The sequence below is a fragment of the Neolamprologus multifasciatus genome, chromosome 18, assembly GCF_963576455.1.
Source record: "Neolamprologus multifasciatus chromosome 18, fNeoMul1.2, whole genome shotgun sequence".
NCBI lineage: Eukaryota > Metazoa > Chordata > Actinopteri > Cichliformes > Cichlidae > Neolamprologus > Neolamprologus multifasciatus.
In genome coordinates this window covers 23,972,277-23,994,986 of record NC_140456.1, presented here as the reverse complement: position 1 = coordinate 23,994,986, position 22,710 = coordinate 23,972,277, and the positions used below count along the sequence as shown (strand labels likewise).

The 22,710-nt window shown below is 42.6% G+C and overlaps 2 protein-coding genes across 4 annotated transcripts; one reads left to right on the top strand and one right to left on the bottom strand.

Moving 5' to 3' along the window:
• Window positions 1-2,571: 2,571 nt before the first annotated feature.
• Window positions 2,572-11,543, top strand: nr2f6a (nuclear receptor subfamily 2, group F, member 6a). 3 transcript variants are annotated; one of them, XM_085142008.1, is made up of 6 exons: window positions 2,572-3,968; window positions 4,285-5,080; window positions 6,375-6,469; window positions 7,807-8,135; window positions 8,308-8,554; window positions 9,193-11,543. In XM_085142008.1, exons 2-6 carry the CDS (start codon window positions 4,812-4,814, stop codon window positions 9,465-9,467), a joined length of 1,215 nt encoding a protein of 404 aa, XP_084998134.1. In that variant the 5' UTR covers window positions 2,572-3,968; window positions 4,285-4,811; the 3' UTR covers window positions 9,468-11,543. The 3 variants fall into 3 exon arrangements, with proteins under 3 accessions (XP_084998134.1, XP_084998132.1, XP_084998133.1); XM_085142006.1 differs by having other exon boundaries at window positions 2,577-3,968; window positions 7,804-8,135; XM_085142007.1 differs by lacking the exon at window positions 2,572-3,968 and having other exon boundaries at window positions 3,976-5,080; window positions 7,804-8,135.
• On the bottom strand, window positions 10,223-22,080 carry ocln1 (occludin1). The gene is made up of 9 exons (XM_085142002.1): window positions 21,700-22,080; window positions 20,221-20,797; window positions 19,414-19,617; window positions 19,077-19,238; window positions 14,994-15,148; window positions 14,503-14,760; window positions 13,663-13,834; window positions 13,466-13,507; window positions 10,223-12,143 (listed from the first exon to the last, which is right to left on the bottom strand). Exons 2-9 carry the CDS (start codon window positions 20,767-20,769, stop codon window positions 12,042-12,044), a joined length of 1,644 nt encoding a protein of 547 aa, XP_084998128.1. The 5' UTR covers window positions 20,770-20,797; window positions 21,700-22,080; the 3' UTR covers window positions 10,223-12,041.
• Window positions 22,081-22,710: the final 630 nt, after the last annotated feature.

Here is a 22,710-nt window from a genome sequence, read left to right as displayed (position 1 = left end):
AGTGTAATACAAGTAACAGGTATATAGAGGTCCCTTGTTTATGTTCTAAAAAATAACCTGCTATAGGTGAAATCTGCAAAGTAGCCAACTTTATTTTTTTACAATTATTATAGATGTTTTAAGGCTGTAAAACCCCCTCACTACACACTTTATACACTTTTCTCAGACAGGCATGAACATTTTCACACTTTTCTCTCTTGTTTAAACCCTCAAAGTTCAAATCTTAGTAGAAAAAATATTTCCAGTATCATAGAATAAAACCAAAGATCAAACCTTGTTTTCAGGTCCAGAACATGGGAATAGAGCAGCTGCCACAGAATTCAACATTAATGAATCAATGGTATGGAAGTGGAGGAAGCAAGAAGAATGAGTTGAGTAAAGTTTGACTTATCTTGCTTCGCTTAATGCGCCTTATGGTCCGAAATATACGGTAACTTCTACCTTCCTTTAGCATGTCCAGAAGTCCAATCATTTCTGCGATGGTTAGCATCTTCCTCTGCCTTTTGGGTGCTACGCAGGTGCCTTTGACGGTGCTAAACGTTTCGGCAACATTGTTGTGTTTGTTGGGGAGAAAACTTACAAGCATAAAGTACAGCACTTCAGAGTTACACTGCTAGCGATCGAAGATTTATGTAAATTTGACAAGCTGGAGACATGGCATGGAGGAGATTGATTGACAATGGTCTACAGCCGATCAGGATGCGGGACACAATGCGCTGTAAACAAAAACAAAACAAAAAGCATGCAAAAATAAAATATGCGAAACAGCGAGGCCGCGAAAAAGTGGCCTCGCTTATTTTAGCAGTCTTTGAAACTGAGCTAACCCATCAGTTGTTATCTTAAAACTGTTGATAAGTGGGAGCATTTTGCATTTTGAGTAGCGTGACCCTGTTGACCTAAAGAGAATCTCCAAAATGTTTAAACTGCTATTAGATAGTCAGACTTCACTATTTTATGTGTATGCACGTTTGTGTCTGTTGTTCTGGCTGCTTGACAGATATTTTTCACAGTCTTGCATTTCTGGATTTCTCGCTGGGAGCGATCACATCCTGCAAGTCCAAAGGTCACACCTCTGCTGCCCCCAGTAGCAGCATTAAATCGGACAGACACGCTGGCGTTGAAGTGACGAGAATGTTAAATATTCTCATTGTTTTCTGCAAAAAGTGATCTTAAATGTCACACCTGTTGTGTGCGAAATGCTATTCGGGTTCTGTAAATGACAATTTTATTACTGACATTTTTAAAACTGAGAGTTTAGGAAGATGCCATTGACATGTTTTGAAGACAGAACATGTCAGTGGCAGCAATCTGGTGCGCTAATGCTGAACCTGCATGGATAATGACATACAAGAAGGGCAGTTGGGTGCTGTTAAAGCTCCGCCGGTTGAGTAGGCGACACAAATGCCAAAGGCTACTGCCGGAGCCTCGTGCAGGTCAGACCATTTCCTGTGTGACACATCCCCCTCTCACTCTCTCCCTGTTTCCTGCCTGTTCCTTGTACTAACCTCTCAAAATAAAGGCCAAAAAAAAGGGAAAAAAAAACAAAAAAGTTCAATATCCAGGGGTTTGAATCCACAAGAGCTCTAAAATATTACTGACAGCATTATTTATAATGCTGTCAGTAAGCTACACAAAACACTCAGAAAAAAATGGTTTTAAAATTGTTTTGATTGCGTAAATCAACCTGTAATACATCCTCTGACCTGCAATGCCAAATTGAAAATCTTCTGACATCTAACGACAGGCCAATTAATGGGAACTCTTTAAATTTACTGTTTTTCAGATACAAAAAGTATTGATTATCGGCCCTGCTGGGAATCTCATCTCTCTCCACACACACTCCTTTTACAAGCAGCCTTTTATTTGACAAGCCTAATCTTTCTCAACACCAGAAGTGACAATAAGCAGGCACAGAGGCCTAATTAAAGGGACTTTCATTCAAATTAACACACACTCTCTCCCACACAAACCTCTGATGACCCATTAGCTGCACAATGGTTAGGACAATGCTTCTCTATCACACACACACACAAATACACACAGTGTTCTGCAGGGGGAGAGCGGTAAAGCTGGATTTAGATTTAGGAATGCAATAAAAGTGCAGATGGGGGTGGGGCTAACCAGCTGCTTGTCAGTAGGGTGGGGTTGGGGGGTAGATACCTTCACAATCTCTAGATAAGACAAGTTGCATATAATGGGATCTCTCAGGGCACTTTCATCTATCCATATCTTCGACTGCGACCCCCATGAAGCTGCGCAGTTTACAAGCAGATTCATCACTTATCTCTTGAAGCTCTTATCCGAGATTGTCGTCCCTCCTCTCCAACCCTTTTATCGGAATCTGACCCCGGGCTTTTAGCGTGGCAAGGGGCGTGAAAGTCAGCTTGACCTCTCGGGGTAACCTCCGACACAAAACACCGTGTGCAGCAACAAAGCGCTGAAAACAGAGGACCTCTGAGAAATGAGCAGTGACCATAAAATGGTAACCTCTATTTTCTAGCACAATAAAAGTGTTCTCGGGAGAACTGCTCACATGTACGCGGGATCAAAGAGCACCGTTCGCGGCGCAGTGCGCTTTTGCGCTGGGAACTAAAGTTCACCTCGATGCTACCTCGCTTGGCTTCTTAAAAAATAAAGTTTACTGTGATATGAACGCATGAATCTGAGGGTGCTCTTAAAGACAAAGGCGAAGCAGGAGATTGGCTTGCATGTGTTTGTTGTGGGGCTTCTGGGTAATCTGGTTTTGTCGGGATGGTTTTTGAGGCCTCGGGGTCATGCTCTCTGCATCTCTGAAGACAGACATCCTCCACATTCTTCCTGTGTGTGTGTTTGTGTGCGCACGCTGCCCTACACAGCCCACTCTCTTTGCTCTTTGACTCCAATGGCCATATAAGGCAGCCAGCACCATGGTAACCACAGGGCTTGAATAGCAGTGTCAAATCCCTGGGAGCGCACACACACACACACACACACACACACACACAGCCCCCTCCCCCTCTGCATACACTCCTGCTCCCCTCCCTCCTTCTCTCTCTCTCTCCGGCTTTGCTTGATCTCTCTTTCTCAAACACACACACAGACACACACACAGACACACACACACACACAGACACATACAAATACGTTGGAGGAAAACAGACAACAGGAAAGAGGGTCGAGGAGAGAGAGAGACAGAAGGTGGGGGGAAAAAAGCAAATGCTGAGAATTTCAGTCTGTGTGTCGAGCTCAGCCATTTCCTTGAATCATAATCTGATTTGTGGACTGTGAAGCCGGAGAGGGAGAGACAGAGGGGTGAGAGGAGCACCCATCTCTGCAACCCCCTCCTTCTGATCGCCTGAGCCATAGGGAAAAGCTTCTCACACACACACAGAGGCGAAAAGCAGCACACAGGGGCTAGGCCGCAAGTCATTAGTTCTTGGTGGACAAGCACTGACAAAAGGCTGGAGGGAGAAGGCTGCACAAGCGCCTGGAGAGCGACCGCAGGAACTATGGAGGGCTGAGCACACGGACACCCTCTTGTACGCTCTCTTGTTTTTCTGGGTTTTCTCTGTGGAAGCAGGAAGCACAGAGGCTTGTGTCACAACTGAAGCTACAACAAGCTACAACAAGCAAGGAAGAGAGATCACTTCCTTGTGCCGGGGATCTGCTGGTGTGTATTTTGGAAGTGAGTGCAGGCAGTCCACGTCGCCAGGTCTGCTGCCACCGCTGCTGCTTTTGCAGCTGCCCCCAACATCGCTCTGAGGACCGCCGTGACCACCTGAAAATGTTGCAGCTGCTGCGTGGACATTAACTTGGTTTGCTCAGTGTGGAATGTCTCCATCACGGGTCACAATGCTACTGCTGCTGCTGAGAGGATTACAGCAGGGAGAGAAGAGTTGCCTGCCTTCTCAGGAAGATCTCTAGAGCGACGAGAGGATTTCTTTTTCAGCGAGGGGAGCCACAGACACCACATTACTGTTTGCTCTAAGGTAAGCTTGACATTTTCTCTCAAAGGACTCTACATACACAGAATAGCTGCTACTAGCAAGGGCAAATTCAGTGTTAGGGGTACTTTAAGAGGGGCGGTCAAATGCTCTCCAGGCATGTGCTGAGGCGAGCTATGCTGAGGTCCTTTTTCAGCCATTACTGTTGCTACAGAGACAGGGCTGTACGTGTGTGAGAGGACAAGAGCATGCAGAGCAGCGCGAGACAGGATTCTGCACCTCGTGCCGTTTGCTTGCAAAGGATTTTGTGTTTTGCTCTAATTTTGGAGGGTGTGCGCTTAATGTGTGTTTCCTGTGTAAGGTTCCTCGGCTGAGACTATTTGCCTGGGCAGTGCTCGTTGCCCTTAACCATCTCAGGAACTGGTCTGAAGAAGAGGACGAAAACACCAGGCAGGGGCTACGAGCTGGATAAAGAGAGAGCGCGAGAGAGAAAAGAGCAGAGCAAGACACTGAAATCTACATGCATGCAAAACTAAAAGTTGCCACACTGAGACTGTTTCCAGGTCATAGTGGAGTGGGAGGAGACTGATCGCTCTTGTTTTTATTTTGTTCTCCTGCCAAACACACTTCTACTCAAAGGCTTAGAGCCCCCTCCTTTTTTTAACCCCCCTCTCATTGACATCTGCCATCAACCCCGAGGATTGTTTTTCTTTCTGTTCTTTGGTATAATAACCCAGAGACTTCATAAACAACTGAGAGAGGGAGAGGTGGGGGAAAACACACACACACACACAGTCTGGACTTTTTGATATTTATGTTACCTTGACAGCAACCAGAAATCTTGGCTGCCTGTCCCATTTTCCTCTGCGGTGGTTTGGTAACCAAGCGATGGCCATGGTGAGTGGGGGCTGGGGAGATCCCAATGGGGGCACTAACGGGCTGGGGGACAAGGGGTACCTGAGGGGGGAGGAGGAAGACGGCTCTCCCCAGGCGGGAGGCAGCGACATGGAAGCCGGAGAAGATGACAAGGCCTGCGTGGTGGACTGCGTGGTGTGCGGGGACAAATCCAGCGGGAAACACTACGGAGTGTTCACCTGCGAGGGATGCAAGAGCTTCTTCAAGAGGAGCGTCAGGCGCAACCTCAGCTACACCTGCAGGTGAGGCATTGTGGGTAATTGTTATTTTTTTGATTTATTGATGGGCTGAGCTCGCACAGCGTTGAGAAACCCGCTTAAGACAGGATACTGGAAGTTGAAAGAGGAAATGAGACTAGTTATCGTTAAAAATACGTCCATGTATGTTTTTTTCTTTTTAAAAAATATTGTAGCCTAAATTAAATATTTAAAAATAGTTATTATTGACAAATATAAACTTCCTAAATGTGAGGACTCGCTGCATTTCTTTGTCTTGTTGTACTGGATGTACTATAAGTGGCACAAAACAAACTGCTTTCATGTGGGAAGAACATTTTCTCTATTATCTGTTTTTTTCTGACTAAACGATTCCCCCAAAATAACAGAAACGTTACTAATCAAATCAGCTATTATTTGTAGCTAATATTTATTATATGTGTTCACTAGATCGCCATTACAATTTTGAAACTAGTGATTATTTTCAATTTTTTAAAAATAACTATCCGTGCTCTTCAGCTTGTATGCTTTGCCACGCCAAGATATTCTCACTTCAGATTATTTCTGTTCACTTCTGATCTAAAAAGTATCTGAATCCATTAATTAATTACAATTATTTATTTATTTATTTGCTGTTCATTTGACTTATTTAGCCCATGATAACATTTTTAGCCAATTTACTTGAATAATAATGAAAGCGTCTGTTGTTCACAGCACAGCTACATACAGTTAAGCTATATGACTGAACCGTGTAGCCATCAGCTCTCTGGGCGTCATCATGTTGTGCGCAGCCTCGTGGAAAATCTAGTTTCATAATGCAATATTAATGTTGAGTAGCTCTGTTAAAAGGAAGTGCTGGCATCAGACTGTTGACACTAATCTGCAAACAGCTTTTATGCTCAGCAGATTTTTTGTTTGTTCTTTTTGAGAGGAAGATAATGGCTGCACATCAGAGCAGAGCAGCTTTTCCACTCGCTGTTTATGGGGTTTGTTCTTACATTTGTCATCAGGTTTGGCCGCTTTTGATCACACGTCACACAAACTGACGCCCGCAGTAAAGCTGACCGTTATTAACTGTATTACAGGACAGTGTGGTCGATGTATTTTAATACATGTAAATGCAGTATGTAAGAGGTGTGATGTGAGGCAAATGTTTATTAACTTTACACATATGTAATGCTGCTCTGCTGCATGTGCTGCAGAATTGTTTCTTTTCCGTCTCACATGCGATGACACGAGGCCATCTTCATTTTTCCAGACAATCAAATATTTAATGACTTATTATTCATTAATTGACTTTTTTTGGCGGGTTTATTCTCAGATCAAATAGAGAGTGTCAGATCGACCAGCACCACAGGAACCAGTGCCAGTACTGTCGCCTGAAGAAGTGCTTCCGCGTTGGCATGCGCAAAGAAGGTAACTATCCTGTTCCCCAAATTATTTTACCATTCATTCACTTTTTCTGGCAAGAATAAGAAACACTGTGGCAAATGCTGTGATTGTAATTGCACAATAGTGGAAATGGTTCAGCTGAATGAATAAAAGAGGCTACTTTCAGCTGCTCTTGTATTTATAAGGGGTCGTCACAGTGGGTAGCTCTGCTTATTTAATTTATATGTTGGATACCCTTCCCTACGTAAACCCCAAAGAACCGGGGATCTTTCGCTTGTTAGGCAAATGTGTAAACCACTACACTATAAAAAAGGGGGAATAAGTGACATTCAGTACTAAGCATCAGAGTCTTCTTGTTATTTCCGTCAGATACTTTTTTAAAAAAAGAATAAAAACCCATTAAAGTATAGTAGTAATTATCTGCTAGTGTGATCTTGCCTTTTCTGTGCTCTGTAGTGCAGAGAATGCCACACATGGTTCTCTAGGTCCTATCATGGCATAGCAAGCCATGCGTGTCAGCTCAATGCCATGTACTAAGTGGCTTAATCTAGTGCCTGCGTAACAGTGAGTGAGAGGGATACAGGGCTAAGACACCTGCGTCCCAGAGGCTTAAACCTCTGGTTGAAGCTACAGAAACCCTCTGACTTGTTGGCTCAATCAAGAAGAATCCAATATGGGAACTTCACCCTAAGTGGAGGATCAGGCGAGGCCATCAGTAAATGTCACTCTGACAGATACACAACAACAAACAAATAAATAAATAGTTGTATACAAACACATTTGTTAGGCCTTTTAAAACTGACATCAACATTTAGGAGATTCTAAGCACAGACGTCCTCCCTCAGTGTCCCTTCAGTTGGTTTATTCCTTGTAATCACAGATCACAAAGTACGCTAACTACACACATTATGAGTCCCTATAGAAAACGAGAGAGATTCCCTTTGCTCCACTACCTTGACTGAGAGGTCAGAGGTCAGAGTCAGCTAGTGAGCTGCATTCCTACTGTATGTGTGAATTGGGCATATTGATCAAGGACGCTTGAAAAGGGCAGATGCTCATACCAGCAATTAATATCCCCAAATGGAGAGATCTCTACTGGTTTCTGCCCTGCTTTGAGCTGAGTTTGATTGTGCATGCTTTCAATGCTGGAGAATAGCTTCCTAATTGAGTCAGGCCTGGTAATCAGAAATGAACTGCTGGCTGAATTCAGTTTTAACTTTTCTTCTCTTTGGTCTTCTCAACCAAATCCCCTCCATCACCTCCCCTTGTCTTTTGCAATTTTCTATTCTGCCCTTTTCTTCTCCAAACCCTTTCCTTTCCTTTCCTCTCCTCCCCTTTGTCCCCCAACCAAAATACAGCAGTTCAACGCGGTCGCATCCCACCTCAGCCGAGCCTCAGCCCCTCCATCACACCCATAGGTGGCGCCAGTGGCCTTGGAGGCGGCGAGTTCTATAACAACAACAATGGAGGTAGTGGTGGTGGTCAGCCAGTGTCTGAACTTATTTCCCAGCTGCTGAGAGCCGAGCCTTACCCCAACAGCCGCTACGGACACCAGTACAACCAGCAGGCCGGTCCTGATAACGCTATGGGAATAGATAATATCTGTGAACTGGCTGCGCGGTTACTCTTCAGCACAGTGGAGTGGGCGAGGAACATCCCTTATTTCCCTGAGCTGCCTGTGTCCGACCAGGTTAGAGGATTATTTCTAATTAAAAGCCACATATACAGTTTTGACTTTGAAAGACTCTTCCCTCTTTATCAGATTATATTGCAGGAGCTGTAAAAGATAAGCAGAATGAACTGAGTAGACATTAAAGTGTTGAGGGGGGGTGTCACTGATTGAGACACTACTAAATCCTCAGGTGGCCCTGCTGAGACTGAGCTGGAGCGAGCTGTTCATCCTCAGCGCGGCGCAGTCTGCCCTGCCGCTCCACATGGCGCCCCTGTTGGCTGCAGCTGGTTTCCACTCCTCGCCCATGTCTGCGGAGCGCGTGGTGTCCTTCATGGATCAGGTGAGGGTGTTCCAGGACCAGGTGGACAAGCTGACCAGGCTACAGGTGGACTCTGCTGAGTACAGCTGTCTCAAGGCCATCGCGCTGTTCTCGCCAGGTGATTAGTGATTCGAGTGGCTAGTAAGAGCAGAAAACGTCTTGCTTGTTGACTTCACCTGCTGTCATTTAGCACAGCTAGATCAACAAAAGAATGGTACAAATCCTCACAGTTATATGGTGCCTGGCAAACATCCAACAGCTTTATCTTGTAAAACAGACCCTTCTTCTTCTTTCATGGAGAAAAAACAAAAAGAACTGCTGGAAGACTAACAAGCCACTTAGTCCAAGGCATTCATCGAACAATTTACCTCCTATGGCACCATCTCCTGGCTTGTCATTGAAAATGCAGTAATGTTTTAAGTGCTTTGTAATTAGCAGCACCATTGATCATCATGAGCCCTGAGCTTTTCCTGACTTAAGTCTTACATAAGTGTCTGCCTTAAAGAAATAGTTTATAGCGACTGTCACCTCTAAAAGCGATCATTATTTAAAGTAAAACTTTTTTAAGTGAGGCTTATAAATCACGTTTAGGCCTGAGAGCATCCATAGATGAAGCACTCTGGTTTCACGTGTTTCCCTCTGGGAGGTTTTATTACATTATTTGCTGGGATTTCATCCTTCCTCTAGGCTCATCACGACTCTTTATGTAACCTGCCCACACTATTAAGTAACTGCCTCCTCCCTCCTCCCTCTTAGATGCCTGTGGTCTAACAGACCCAGTACACGTGGAGTCTCTGCAGGAGAAGGCTCAGGTGGCTCTGACAGAGTACGAGAGGATGCAGTACCCGAGTCAGCCTCAGCGCTTCGGCCGCCTCCTCCTGCGCCTGCCCGCCCTGCGTGCTGTTCCTGCCAGCCTCATCTCCCAGCTCTTTTTCATGCGCCTGATAGGAAAGACACCCATTGAGACGCTGATCCGGGACATGCAGCTCTCCGGAAACTCAATCAGCTGGCCGTATGTCCCAGGACAGTAGCTCCCTGACAGACGAGGTCTCCGTCTGGTAATAGTGACGACAAGGACCCACAGGAAACCTCCTGACTCATCACTATCCATCTGTGTGGTTATCAAACTGCAGCGCCAGCTGGCCATCATATGCACTGTACTGTAACCGCTCAATTCCCCCTCATGAACGAGCCCTCAGACTCCACATGGGTCTCCAGAAGAAGAGAGTAGAAGAATAGCATAGCCAGTGCCAAGCTGGAGCTGTCTTGTTGCCAGTGCTGTCGTTCTGGTGCCAGGTCCCAGGCCGGAGACCAGCTCCTCACGCTGGGCTCCGATATGGCCACCACAGCCAGTCATGTCACCACCCACATGTCATAGTGACTAAAGACTCTGCAGTTTCATGTAGAGGGCAGCAGCACCCCACTACAAATACATTTAGAGAACAAAACTGTCCTGCCAACAAACACCGGAGGAGCAGTGTTTCCCACACCAGGCTCATTTTCCATGGCTCGCCATTTGTGATACAATGACCTTTTTAACCAAATAACTGACAACAGGATGATGAAGTATCACTATTATGGATCGATCTGTGCGCCTCACTGTTGAAGGGAAACTCTTACCTCGACAACGAGGAAGACACTAAGGAGCTCCTGAAAAGGAGCAGAAAGGAGATAAAACCAAGGAAAATTCACCAAAGTCTATCATATCATCCTACGAGATGGTCCTCACACCCAGAAAACGAGATGAACCGACTTGTGACTGCCTGACCATCGAGTAAACAGCGCATTTAAATTCATCCACAGGGCTCACTGGTGGTGTAGTTGAAGAAGATTAAAAAAAAAAAAAAAAGGCATAGAAAGATGAGAGCGGACTAATACCTCACTAGACATCAGAATGCTTTAGTCTGATATTTCCTAAACACAAACCTCTGTAAATTTTGTTCACCAGAAACCGCCTTCTTTTTGACAACTGCCTTGTTTTTCAGTACAAATTTGGGACGCCTGTGTAACACGAGTCTTAGATCCCCCGAATTGATTTTCAGTCGTCTACTGAATATGAGTTTTTGACTCGCTGAATACGGTGCGTTCAGCGTTATTTTGATCAAACGTCATTGTTATTATATATACGTATATATAAATATATATTTGTTTTCTTTTTTCACATATGCACTGAGAAACGGCAGGCTGACGTCTAAATCCTACTTGAGTTTAGTCGTTTGAAACGATTCTAAAACAATAAGAATTAGCTTGACAAAAACAGCTCTAAGAGTAAATAATCGACACTACCAGTTAAATTCCAGTTTACGCTTCTGGAGATCACGATCTCCCGAAAACTGTATTGAAATATGTACATATATATATTGAGCCCGGCTTTTGTCTTTTCTGCATGTTCAACTGTTATTTTGGATCTCTGCTAAGTTGATACTGTTTTATTTTATGTAATTAAAGTTTCATTTAAACATTAAAGTATTTGCCTTCAATGGTAGCTCCTAAATGTTTCTTCTTCTTTTTTTCCTACCTGTATTTACATGAAAATACCTCTGTCATCTGTTGAGATGTCAAGAAAGAAGCTGAATGCCATTACAACTAATACGACGTAGAGCTGTTCATGCTCTCATCTCTTAGCATCTTGAGTGTGTCTCTGCTGTTTGTGAATGATGTTGTAATTGATGAGGATCTGGTGAAAAGACTGCGATTGCAGGATATTCAATGCCAAAAGATTATACTGTCTGTCGGGTTCGAAGAAGATGGGATTCCCCGGTCCACCTGAATTTACCTCACATGGGTATTTCAAGAGGCGGGTTTACAAAATCAGGACTATTTTAGGTATTTTTAAGGAAATGATGAAAAACGCACTCCAAACTCAGCACGATTCAGCAGTTAGCAATTTAAGAAACCAGAGGAAGGGTGCAACTCCTGCTTCTTGATTTGCCGCTGGGCCATTTTGGAAGTTCTTTGCATATTCTTCCCTCAGTCTACAATTCACACAACCGCGCCGTAGAGGGAGGGGAAAAATATTGTTAATGTTTTCTTATCTTTGTGTTACTGAGTTCTTAAGATTAAAATTTCATGTGTATGGCAACGCTATTAAAAGAATCAAACGATGACGATGTGTCTTTTGTTATGTTTTTTTTTTAACTTCTTGAATAATGTGTTGTAATTTCATCTGTATGAAGAATGCCAAATAAACACTGCAACATGTACTGCAAGTTTGCTGTTGAAAGTAGTTTTGTATGACAAAAACAGGAGTTTCACTTGCTTCTTTATTTACATTATGCTCATCTTCCAGCGTATTCTTACATAGTTTGTCATATATTTAAATTAAATTACAACTGAAATTGAAATCTCATGCTTAAATATGACAGACATCGTGACAGACGTATGACAGTGACGTGTTCCTATGCAGTTTAAAACCACACACAGAGTTGCTGTGTGCTTACAGCTTCGTGAACATTGATGTCAAAAACAGAAATGAGGTTCACTGGCTGTAGGACCAGTATTAGTGACACTAGCTGGGAAGTTCTGTGCAGCCAGTGAAGATAAAGTCAGTAAATGCTGGATGAATTCTTGTCAGCACACCTTTCTGGACAGATGAATAATGTACACTAGCAGAAACCTTGGTCGTAGATTTTCACCAGACGTTTGATGTGGAAAAGTTTTTGCCGAAGTTCCTTACTCTGCTTCTTCTTTGCTTGATACTCAGGCGTCTAGAAAAAACAAAATTTAAACAAGTGTATATTTAACAAACTCAATATTGTCAGTTGTAGTAGTGTTACAGTGCAGGAATGAGATAGCTAGTTTATCTTATAATCTGGACTGTAAAAAAGCTAACTGCATTTGTCTAATATATGCAAACATGTCATAGCTTCCCTTAAAGAAATTAAAAAGTATATAGATGGCCACATTCTGCTTTCAGGTCCTGATCTCTGGGTTCCACCCTCCCCTATTGCTAGTTCCTGATGTTCCTGCTTTTCATGTCACTGGTGCTGGTATGAGTCCTGCAGCCACTGCATGCTCTCCAGGGCCTATAGAAGTTGACTAAAGTTGCCTTTCCTTAGCTTGGCTGGTTTGTTTTTGCTTGTTAAACCCGACTGATTTATTGTGACCACAGGGAGCTTGTAGGGGAGAGTTGCCATATTCTTCTGATATTCCCCTTTTTCTCTTGTTTATCTTTGGTTGCTAGGGAGTCGAGGAGTAGGTCTGCTTTTCTGTTGAGTAGCTTCATCAGTCAGTGAGTTTTATTTCAAGTTAGGGCCATTTTAGTTGCTGTGTTGGTTTTGTCTCTTCCTAAAATGAACTTCTGCTTCCTTTTATTCACAACCTGACAATAAATCTTTTCAAACCGACCCAAACAGCCTCCTCATGTTTCCCCATCTAGTATTATGTAATTCCCCTTACATCTAGGCCTATTTGGGGATGTAACACGGTCCACCCAAAGCCCCCAAATTGGGCTGTTAAATCAAAGAACGATGAAATGGCATGTGGGAAGATTTCAGACAAGCAAAGAAGGTGACAGAAGTATAACTTACAGTGAAAAAGTCTCGTCAATTTTGTTTTTTATTCGATTTCCCTGGTGACTCTAATCCTGCACTTTTTCTGTTTGCGTGACCACTGACAAATATTTAGAAAATACCCCTCAGCTCCGTTACTGCAAGACATCAGAAAATAGTCTTGTTTATGGGCTTAATCACCAGCTTCAAGCCCAATGATTATAAAACAAAGGTCATTTTAAAGAAATGGTCCTCAGCAGAGTTAGAAAGAAGGAGCAACCAGGGGATCCGTGTAACTTATGATAAACAAGTCGACTAGCATACAGTGTCCCACTTTTTCACCAGCTGCGTTGATTTCAAAACGCTAAGATGACGTTCGGTTTGACGCTTCACAATGAGTGATGACGCAGCAGGCATATCAATCTTTTATATTCAATCTATGATTTTAGGTTAGTGTATGTTTAATTTACTCAGTTTCTCTCTAAAGTGAAGAAACTGCAAACTTTACATTATGACATCACAGATCTTCTTATACTCACACTTTTAAGGCATTTCAGTCGGTTATACTCATCTGCCACACCCTAAAAAAAGAAAAAAGAAAGGTTTTGCTGACTTTATGCTGGGAAATGTCAAATACTTAAATACAAAAGCCACAACCATGACTGGCTGATATATTCTCCTGGCCCGCCACCTTCAGCTTTTCCACTCTGTGCGCCTTATTCCTGTTTTTCTCTACCTGGTACTTCATGGAGTCTTCTTCCAGTGCGTCCAACTCTCGGCTCAGCTTGTGCATCTTGTCGCTGATGTCATCCAGCTCGCTGCAGAGGATCTTATAGCGCGACAGATCCGAGTCAAAATCCTTCTTGTATATTCTGCGCTGCTCATCTGAAGTTATCTCTGGGTACAGCCTGGATTAATACCAAGACATGAAATCATTGTTACATTAAAACTGTTATTGGGGCAATGGCAGATACAAAGGGGAGCTTTTCATTAGTATCTCCACCAGTATTAAATTAGCTGAACTCCCTTAGAGGCAACTGTGATCCTGACCACTTCTTTCTGATATTGCTGTATTTTACTCTAAAATAGTATAAATACTGTGCCATTTCTTTATTAAAGATGTGACTGATTAGATAATTGTTCCTCCTCAGGGTATGATCTTTACGTAATTGTGGGTATAACCAAAGGGGATTTTTAAAAACTGATACCAGTGCTAATTTTTCTTGCTTAGTCAACATCTGCAGTGATATTCAGCATTTTTTTTTATTTAATTCAATTCCTTCATAAAAAAAAATTAAGAGATTGTTAAAAGGAAGGAAATGCATCTAAACCAGCACGTAGACTCTTCATTTAGATGTAATGCATATTTTTAACATTATATGAGTAAAAACATATTTTTCTTGTTAAATAAAGAGACGTGTAGTTTTTATGATTTCAGGTTCAAGACTATATTTTGTATTTATTATTTAAACTACTCTGAACACCACTGAAGCTTCTTTTGCTTTGAGTAAATACTTTCTCACACGCTGAACTCTCTGAGGTTGCAGCATTACGTGGCAGCAACCTCAGGACATACCTGTAGAGGTAATCTGTGTGGTCCCGGTCCAGCCCGTTGCCGGTGTCTCCCGTGGTGTAACCAGTTTCATACTGCGACTCGATCATCACCTGAGCAGCAGGCATTGGCTCGCTGTCCTTTTTCCGTTCCTTCTTCACGTAATAAGGTGGAGGCCTGATGCTGTCACTCTCATCTGAAGAGCTGCTGGAACAAACTATGGCCCTGCAGTTTTGGTACAAAGGCTCAACACCACGTGTCTTGCTCTTGTTTGCAGAGAAACTGTGGAAAATCAAGACTTAACTGAAGATCAGGAACAGGGAAACATAACTTATGTGTTTGACACTGTGACGAAAATGTGTCTCTTTTTGCTTTTTGTACTTCATAGTTGTTTGGATTTGAAGCCAAACATGTGTGTGTGTGTGTGTGTTTTTGTAATGTGACCTATTATTTGAACTCAGGCCACACTGGAGAATCTGTGCATCACAGACTCATTTGCTGCAAACATCACCCACCTGTTGGTTTTGTAATTTCCCTCACTGTGGATGCTGACTGCTCCATTGCCGTAGGAGACCGCGCTGTTCTCCGCCCTCAGGTCTGGCGCCGCTCTCTCTGACACAACAACAGTCGGTGCCTGCTGGGTGCTGCGCACTTCTCCAACATGATTCACCTAAGACAACATCCGGACAGTCAAATCATAATCTCCTTATTTACTTTCAGGACCTCTGGTTTGAATGACCTGAAGTCTTTATCTTGGTGTTTTCTGAGATAATGCCATATTTAACACGATGATATAAATAAGATAATCCTCCAGAGTTGTGAAATGTATTTTTTTTAAGCCGGAAAGAAATCCTTCGACTGACTCTGTTGCCTAAGTGGAGAAGTGCAGAACTGGAGGGTTCTCCAAACTGCTCAGAAACACTTGGCTGAAAGTCGGCATGTCCCTGCCAGACGCGTTCACATGTAGCCAGACTGATACAAGGGCAGACACAAACGCTAGCCTTGGCCTCAGCATGACTGTGTGACAGCTCTCATATCCATTCAGCCATTAAAGCGAGTGAGAAGCACTCCTCCAGGTTTTCAGGATGAGCTCCCCCTCACCTAAAATAATCTCTTCATTTCTTTCAGCAGCTAACAGAGGCGATTCATTCGAAGGACACGCGCGCACAATACAATTTCCCGGTTCCATCTGATGTGAGATGCATTCTACCAGAGCGTTAACAGTGTGAGAGCGTGTGAACATCAATATCATCAGCAGCGCGCTGAAAAGGCTGAGACTGCGGCGAAGAGTCGCATGTGTTTGTCAGACAGATATTTTAACACCTACAGTGTAACAGATGCTGCAACCACTGTCAAAAGAAAACATCCTTATAGGATACGGAGAATATAAGACACTGGAACTGCATTACGCCTCATTTGATCCACTGTCATATGCATCATTAATGAAGGCTTGTCTGACCTATTTCTGTAACAGGGTGCAGTCACACAGGATAAAGGTCTAGCAAGCTGATGTTTGAAAAATGCAGTCAGTGAAATAGATCTTATGAATGTCAGGGTTGCAAGTCAATCCCCCATGTGAGGGTGTGGGGGTGTGTGGGTGGGGAGCACCTAGAGGAAAGCTACAAGGAATTTGATCCACTGCGGCAGACAGATGCACATTCAGCTGTTATTGTTAAATCCAGACATCAGGATTATTATTAGTAATGGTTCTGATTACTACCTAAATCTGTAGATATTTCTAATTAAATGATTGTGTGTCTATAAAGGGCTGCCAACTATTAGAATTTAGAAATTTACCCGGGAAAGCTGTCTTTAATGATTGCTTTGACTCACTATTATGGTAATTCGTAAGCCATAGGGTCTGCGACATTATATAAACACTCATCACAATAAAATCTCTCTGTAACCTTGAGATATTTTTCCTTTGGAGGAGGTCTTGTCATCTGTTCGACTCTGGGGTAACTCCTGATGCTGATAAAAAAAAACCATTAATTAAGTTTTTTTTTAAAAATTCAACATAAGCAACGCACAGTTTTCAGATATCATAATGCATTTTCTTTTAATCTACTTTTCCTATATTCCCTCAATTATCTCCCTTTTTCAGTCATGTAGCACAAAACCGGGGGAAATTACGTCTTAGCCAGGAGTCTAATCTGCAGCAGTGTGTAGCAGCCCCTTCACAGACTGAATCATTTAGTGCCACCACACTCTGTAGGGATTCACACAGCAACACAGAGGCAACTCAACCCTTTTTATTCATTATACATGCCACATACATTATATATGCCTCCCTGCAAGGCAAGCATCTTCAGTGCGATACAAGAGTGCCCCAGAATAGGGCCTGCCTCTTGATGAATCAACTTGGTACATGCTTTGCGCTGATAGGAAGAATGTAGGCCAAGACTTCACTGAACTTACTGAATACGTTGCTTCCCTTGCCCTAATGAGTCACGGTGGGCCTGATACGTTCATGTCACATGGCTACTTTAATAGATTAATCGCTGCTAAACATCGCAGCAGGCTACTGCGAAATAAAAAGAGCACATAGCGTCAAAGCAGCAGGAATAGCTGGTAAATTCTGGACCGCTGATGCTCTCTGAGAAAAGCTCTCAAACCAATTTTTCTTGTCCTTTCATTGACACATGCGTCAATAAAACTACAAAAGAACTAATTCTTTAAATTCCTCAAACCCCACATCCTTGCTGAGGTCATAACCTGAGATGAAGCATATCTGCATCTCTGAGAAATGCAAAGAAGGCAGATTGGACAGTATGTGCAGTATGTTCCCATTAATAAACGTGCTGTGGAGCACGTTTATTAGTGACATGACAATGAGCCAAATTGCACCTCAACGTTCTGTGAGCTTTGTAGTGGACCAACTGGCAAAGTGATGGAGTTGTGCATCAGATGGCATGGTCATTCCAACAGCCTGACCTAAATCCATCATGGTTGGGATGCAGAGGGAGGAAATCAGTCAAGAAATGCTTATCGCAGCTGGCAGCTCCTGCAAGACTGCTGGAAACAATTTTTATGATAACTTAAGGAAGTCGCTTGTCGGAATGAACAGTGCTCAAACCTGTTATCAAAGCAAAGGAGGTTATTTGAGAAATGCTTTGTTCACATTTTTTGCTCCGCCCATTCAGTAAAGGTCAGAAGTTTACATGCTCTCATCACGGGCTTGAATGTTATGGTAATTTGGGGCTTTTAGTTATTTTTTTGAACTGTCCTTTTTGCATGGTGAAATAATTATACAGCATTCATCTTTAATGGCTTTGAAAAAACAAGAAGTGTGTGTACAAGTTTGAATTTATTTTGGATTTTCTCTAATTCCCATACAGGCTGATGGGCAACTTGCTGAGGGACATTTAATCAAATGTTTGTGAGAGTGAGTGTCAATTAAAAGCCCCAAAATACCACGACTGGAAACTGTAATTGTGTTATTTAAATTTTTCGATGTCTTCAGGACTGTTCTACTATACTGTCATGTATAAAAATAATGAAAAAACATTAAATGTGTACAAATTGGTACTAGAGATCAAGCACGTTTTTTTTCTGTGGGTAAAATCTTGATTCAAACAGATGGCACAAAGTGGTGCTGCATGTTAGTCAAGAGCTTCTATTTCTGTCTGTCTCTTTTATCTGTCTCAGCTTTAAGTAGATTTTTTAGTTTCTAAGTCATAATTTATGTACTCTAAATTTAAACAAAAATAAATGTGACAGAAACAACATAGAAATAATGTTTGTAATCTGCATCATATTCACAGCAAAGCACATATCTTATCCCATTGATAAAATCTAAGAAGTCAACCAGCTGTTCAGGGTTATTTCTTTAGATGGATATTGTACTGGTTTCTGTGGGTTTTGGCTGATTATATGGAGAATAATCTCAATTAAAAAATTACTGAATGAGGTGCCAACACCTTTGCTACGTGAGGTTCATTTATTGCCGTCTTTGTTGCTGTATGGTGTAATATATTATGTCATATGTTGTAAATCTGTGAGGTTTGGAACAAAACAACTTAATTTTATTTAGGGACAACTAGTTAAAAATGTGTTTATCACAAATTCTTCTGGTTCTAAATGAATCGCTCTGAGACTGTGTGCAAAGTGAAACTTAAAACCTGGCTCTTAACCATAAAGTGAGTTACTTTATGAGCCTCCTGATCAGTTTCAAGGTCCAGGTAAAACCTGGACCTTGTAATGCTGCCTGACTGTCATTGTTAAATGGTTTCTATGTGCCTGTTATCACTAGTCTGGTTAATCATCAGTCAGAGTGAAACCTGCGAGTGTCAAGGATAAACACCAGTATTCTTTGAATCAACATCGACAGGTATTGTGACCTTGTGACACTCATTTTTCACTGTCAATGCATGAAAACCTCAACAGTTTGTTTATATAAATGCTGGGAATTCATTGGTGCTGGTATCTGAAAAAAGCAATTGTGACTGTTTAGGAAGTGATGTCACTGTAAAAAATGAAGTTATACAAAAATAAGTCAAGATCTTTTTGTTAATTCACTTTTTTTTTTATCCTCAGCTGATAAACATCAGTTCTCCATTTATATGCTGTTTCAAAAATAATAATAAGACTTTACTCACCCAGTCCTGTATATCCTGCCCCTCCGATGGCCTGGCCACGGCCTCATCCCAATGGATGTTAGCTTTTCCATGGCGCCAAATCTTGCTGCGGGTTTTGTAGGCGAAGTAAGCAGAAAACGATAAAGCCACCACCACCAGAAGACCCAACACAAACGCCACTGCCTGAGGAAAGAGTGAACTTTGGATGGATGGATGGATGGATGGATGGATGGATATAGATAGATAGATAGATAGATAGATAGATAGATAGATAGATAGATAGATAGATAGATAGATAGATAGATAGATAGATAGATAGATAGATAGATAGATAGATAGATAGATACTTCCTGCTAACCTCCTCGGGGTCCATGTAGCAGTAGTGCTGCAGGTATTGATTGAACAGAGGAAACCCCCCAGGAAAACCGGCCCCCACGCTCCCACTGAGGCTAGGGCTGCCCTGGATGTTCTGACACATCATGAGCATGGGGTTGTACAGCATGCTCTGCGAGCTCTGAGACATCGGGTTCACACCAATAACAAAGATGATGTCAATGATGCCCTAGACGACAAACCGAAAGCAAATTTAATCATAATAAATAAGTGATTTGCCAATGCCACAGATTAAAAACACAGAAGTCTCATGTAGTTTCTACTTACACTAAAAATTTGGCTCAAACATTTAATTTAGCATCATTTCTGAACACAAAAGGCTGCAATTCAGTTTCAGGTAAAAACTGACTGATCAGAAGAGGATCCCAGAGAGAACACAGAACCACTGTACTGTGTTCCCCCTCTGAGTGGGGTCCTTCTGCATGGAGTCAGCATGTTATCCTGTATCTGTGCAGGTTCTCTTTGGCTACTCTGGCTTCTTCCTACTATTCAAAGATATGCAGCGTGTTAGGTTAGTTGGTGATTTTAATCTAGTTGAAGGTGTGCAAGTCAATTAAATGGTTGTCTGTTTCTCATATACTGTCCCTGCGATAGACTGGTGACCTGTCCAGGGTGTATCCTGTTAGGACAACTGCTTTTGAAAAGCAGAAGAAGAATTAATGGATGGATGGATGAATGGATGGGTCACGAGTGCTGATCGAAGTGATCTGATGAAAATGAACAACTGAATATATTTGTGACTTGCTTTGTTTGTTGGGTGAGACAGACTCACCTGAAGGACAGCTAAGATGATATCACAGATGAACACAGTGAGGTAAAACCTGCATGTCCGTATGCTCCGTGACCGCGAGAAACTCGCCACCAAGAACCCCAGTGACACCAGGAAGTTGATGGCGCACATGGAAATCATCGCTGCCTTGGCGGACTGAGGCGTCATGTAGGAGCCGCCATAGCCGTAGCTACCTCCATAATATCCTGACCCCAACCCTCCAACACTTCCAGTATCAACAACACCATATCCCCCATACCCAAATCTGTTCATGTCCCACACCAAAGTTGACGCTACTAAGGCGAAGATGAGGAAACACATGAGCACCGTGGCTCCTTGGAAGGTCTTGACAAAACCAGGAGGTGAGAACCAACGGTAGAAGTGTTGAGGCTTCCCCTCCATGTAGTAAGACTCTGGTGGGACATAGTAGGTATAGGGGACATTCTGGCTCCGAGGGGATTGGACACTCCTTGGGGGATACAAGCTGTGGGAGGTAGTGCTGTAGGGTGGGCTGTACACAGGGGGGCTATCATAGTACCGAGGCTCATACATGGTTTAGTGGATAATGCTCCAATATAACCTGGAATAGGGGTGAAAATGAGACAGAATTAATGCAAGGGTAAATGCCTTGAGCCTATATAGATATCAGCACTATAACATAATGCATTTAATAGCAGATTTTATTACGCTAAGTATTTTTAATTCAATTTTTTATAGTGTAAATTCTTCAGTGGGATGCTTTGATGAGCAAAATGACTTTCAAAATCTAAAAGATGAATTCACTTCCAAAGCATTTTCCCTGTCCCTTTAAGCCCCAATTAAGTGTAGCTACGTTTTAGTTATAAGCACCTTTTTCAGCTCACCAGCATGCAGCACTCTCACCTCAGCCCGTCCCTGAACCCTTTCTAGTGTAGCTGACCCACACTTCATCACTCCAATGAGCTCAAACCCAGCACGCTTCAATTATTCAGACACACAGCAGATAAGAGGTGAGCCGGAGCAGCCATGCGTGGTGTTTTCAGCAGTGGAGAACCACAGACATAGCCCCTGTTCTGCATGTTACCTGTGCGCACCTGCTGATTGTCAGCACCACTTAGGGAGGGGTGAAGATACAACTTAAATCCCCCAAATTTAACTTTTTCTGTTTGATTTAAACCCGTGAAATAACGAACTCGTGTACTCCTCTGTTACTGCCACTGTGTGCTAATTGTGCATAACTGAACATCTCTACATTAAAAGAGGTTCATTCCACTTCAGCCAAGAAAAAACACTTCTGTCCACTGTCATAACGTGTTTAAAATATGAGCATTTTACTTGGTCATAAAAGATTTTAAACTCATTTGTTAATGCTCGGAGGTTTTCTTTTAATCAATCAGCATCATCAGCGAGGTTAAACGGTCAATAATAATTAAAAAAAAATCTCTTTAAATGTAAAAAACTTCAGAGAGGAATCAACAGGGACATGTGAGTTACGCAACTTACCCAAGCACCGTGAAAAACTCATAAACTTTACACCGATCCAGGTTCAGCTGCTTAAACCGCGTCGTTCATGACTCCTGTCCACCACCACACCGTCCGCTTTATATCCCATCAACGATCGTTAACTTCGCCTTTATTTTACTGGATGGATAGTTTCTCCTAACAAAACAATGAAAGTTTCGAAAGCGTCACCCACACCCTCCGGAGCTGCCGAGCGTCTCAGCAGGGGCACTGTTCACCCGCTAACGACCTGCTTCACCCACGTGCTCGTGACAGTTTATACCCAGGCTCCTGCTACATTCAAATTAAAGTTTACAACCTCCAACCTAAGTATAACCTACTGATATTCAGCCATTCAGCCAGTCCACGCATTAGACCGAAACCTTTTTGACAAATCTTTTAATAAATTCTAATATAATTGTAAAAAGTACAATTCATGTGATCTATGATTCATACTTTATACAATGCAGAGTGAAACTTAACTACAGAATCATAACAATAAGTGCATAACTGCTTTTGCCAGACAGGCCGTATTAAGTAAGTAAGTATTTCAGACACTGCTGATCTACTGGGATTTTCTCACGGTGATCATCTCTAGGGTTCACTCTAGAGAGTGGTCTGAAAAGGAGAAAATATCCAGTGAGCCGCAGTTCTCTGGGTGAAATACCTTATTGATGTCATAGGTCAGAGGAGAATGACCAGAGTGTTTGGAGCTGACAGGAAAGCAACAGTAATTTAAATAACCACTCATTAGAAGCAAGGTATGCAAAAGAGTATATTTGAACGCACAACATATCAAAACCTTGAAGGTGATTGGTTACAGCAGCAGAAGACCACGCCGGGTGCCACTGCTGTCAGCTAAAAACAGGAAACTGACGCTACAATTCACGCATGCTCACCAAAACTGGACAAAAGAAGACTGGAAAAACACTGCCTGGTTTGATGAGTCTCGATTTACTACCTTATTGCCTACCTGAGTATTGTTGCTGACCATCTCCATCCGTTTATGACCAC

Coding starts and splice junctions, on each gene's coding strand:
- nr2f6a (XM_085142006.1), top strand. CDS start 4,812: ATGGCCATGGTGAGTGGGGGCTGGGGAGATCCCAATGGGGGCACTAAC. Junction 8,136..8,307: donor AGCTGCCTGTGTCCGACCAG/GTTAGAGGATTA, acceptor CTAAATCCTCAG/GTGGCCCTGCTGAGACTGAG. Junction 8,555..9,192: donor CATCGCGCTGTTCTCGCCAG/GTGATTAGTGAT, acceptor CCTCCCTCTTAG/ATGCCTGTGGTCTAACAGAC.
- ocln1 (XM_085142002.1), bottom strand. CDS start 20,769: ATGTATGAGCCTCGGTACTATGATAGCCCCCCTGTGTACAGCCCACCC. Junction 19,618..20,220: donor TCATCTTAGCTGTCCTTCAG/GTGAGTCTGTCT, acceptor TTTGTCGTCTAG/GGCATCATTGACATCATCTT. Junction 13,835..14,502: donor CACACAGATTACCTCTACAG/GTATGTCCTGAG, acceptor GTATTAATCCAG/GCTGTACCCAGAGATAACTT.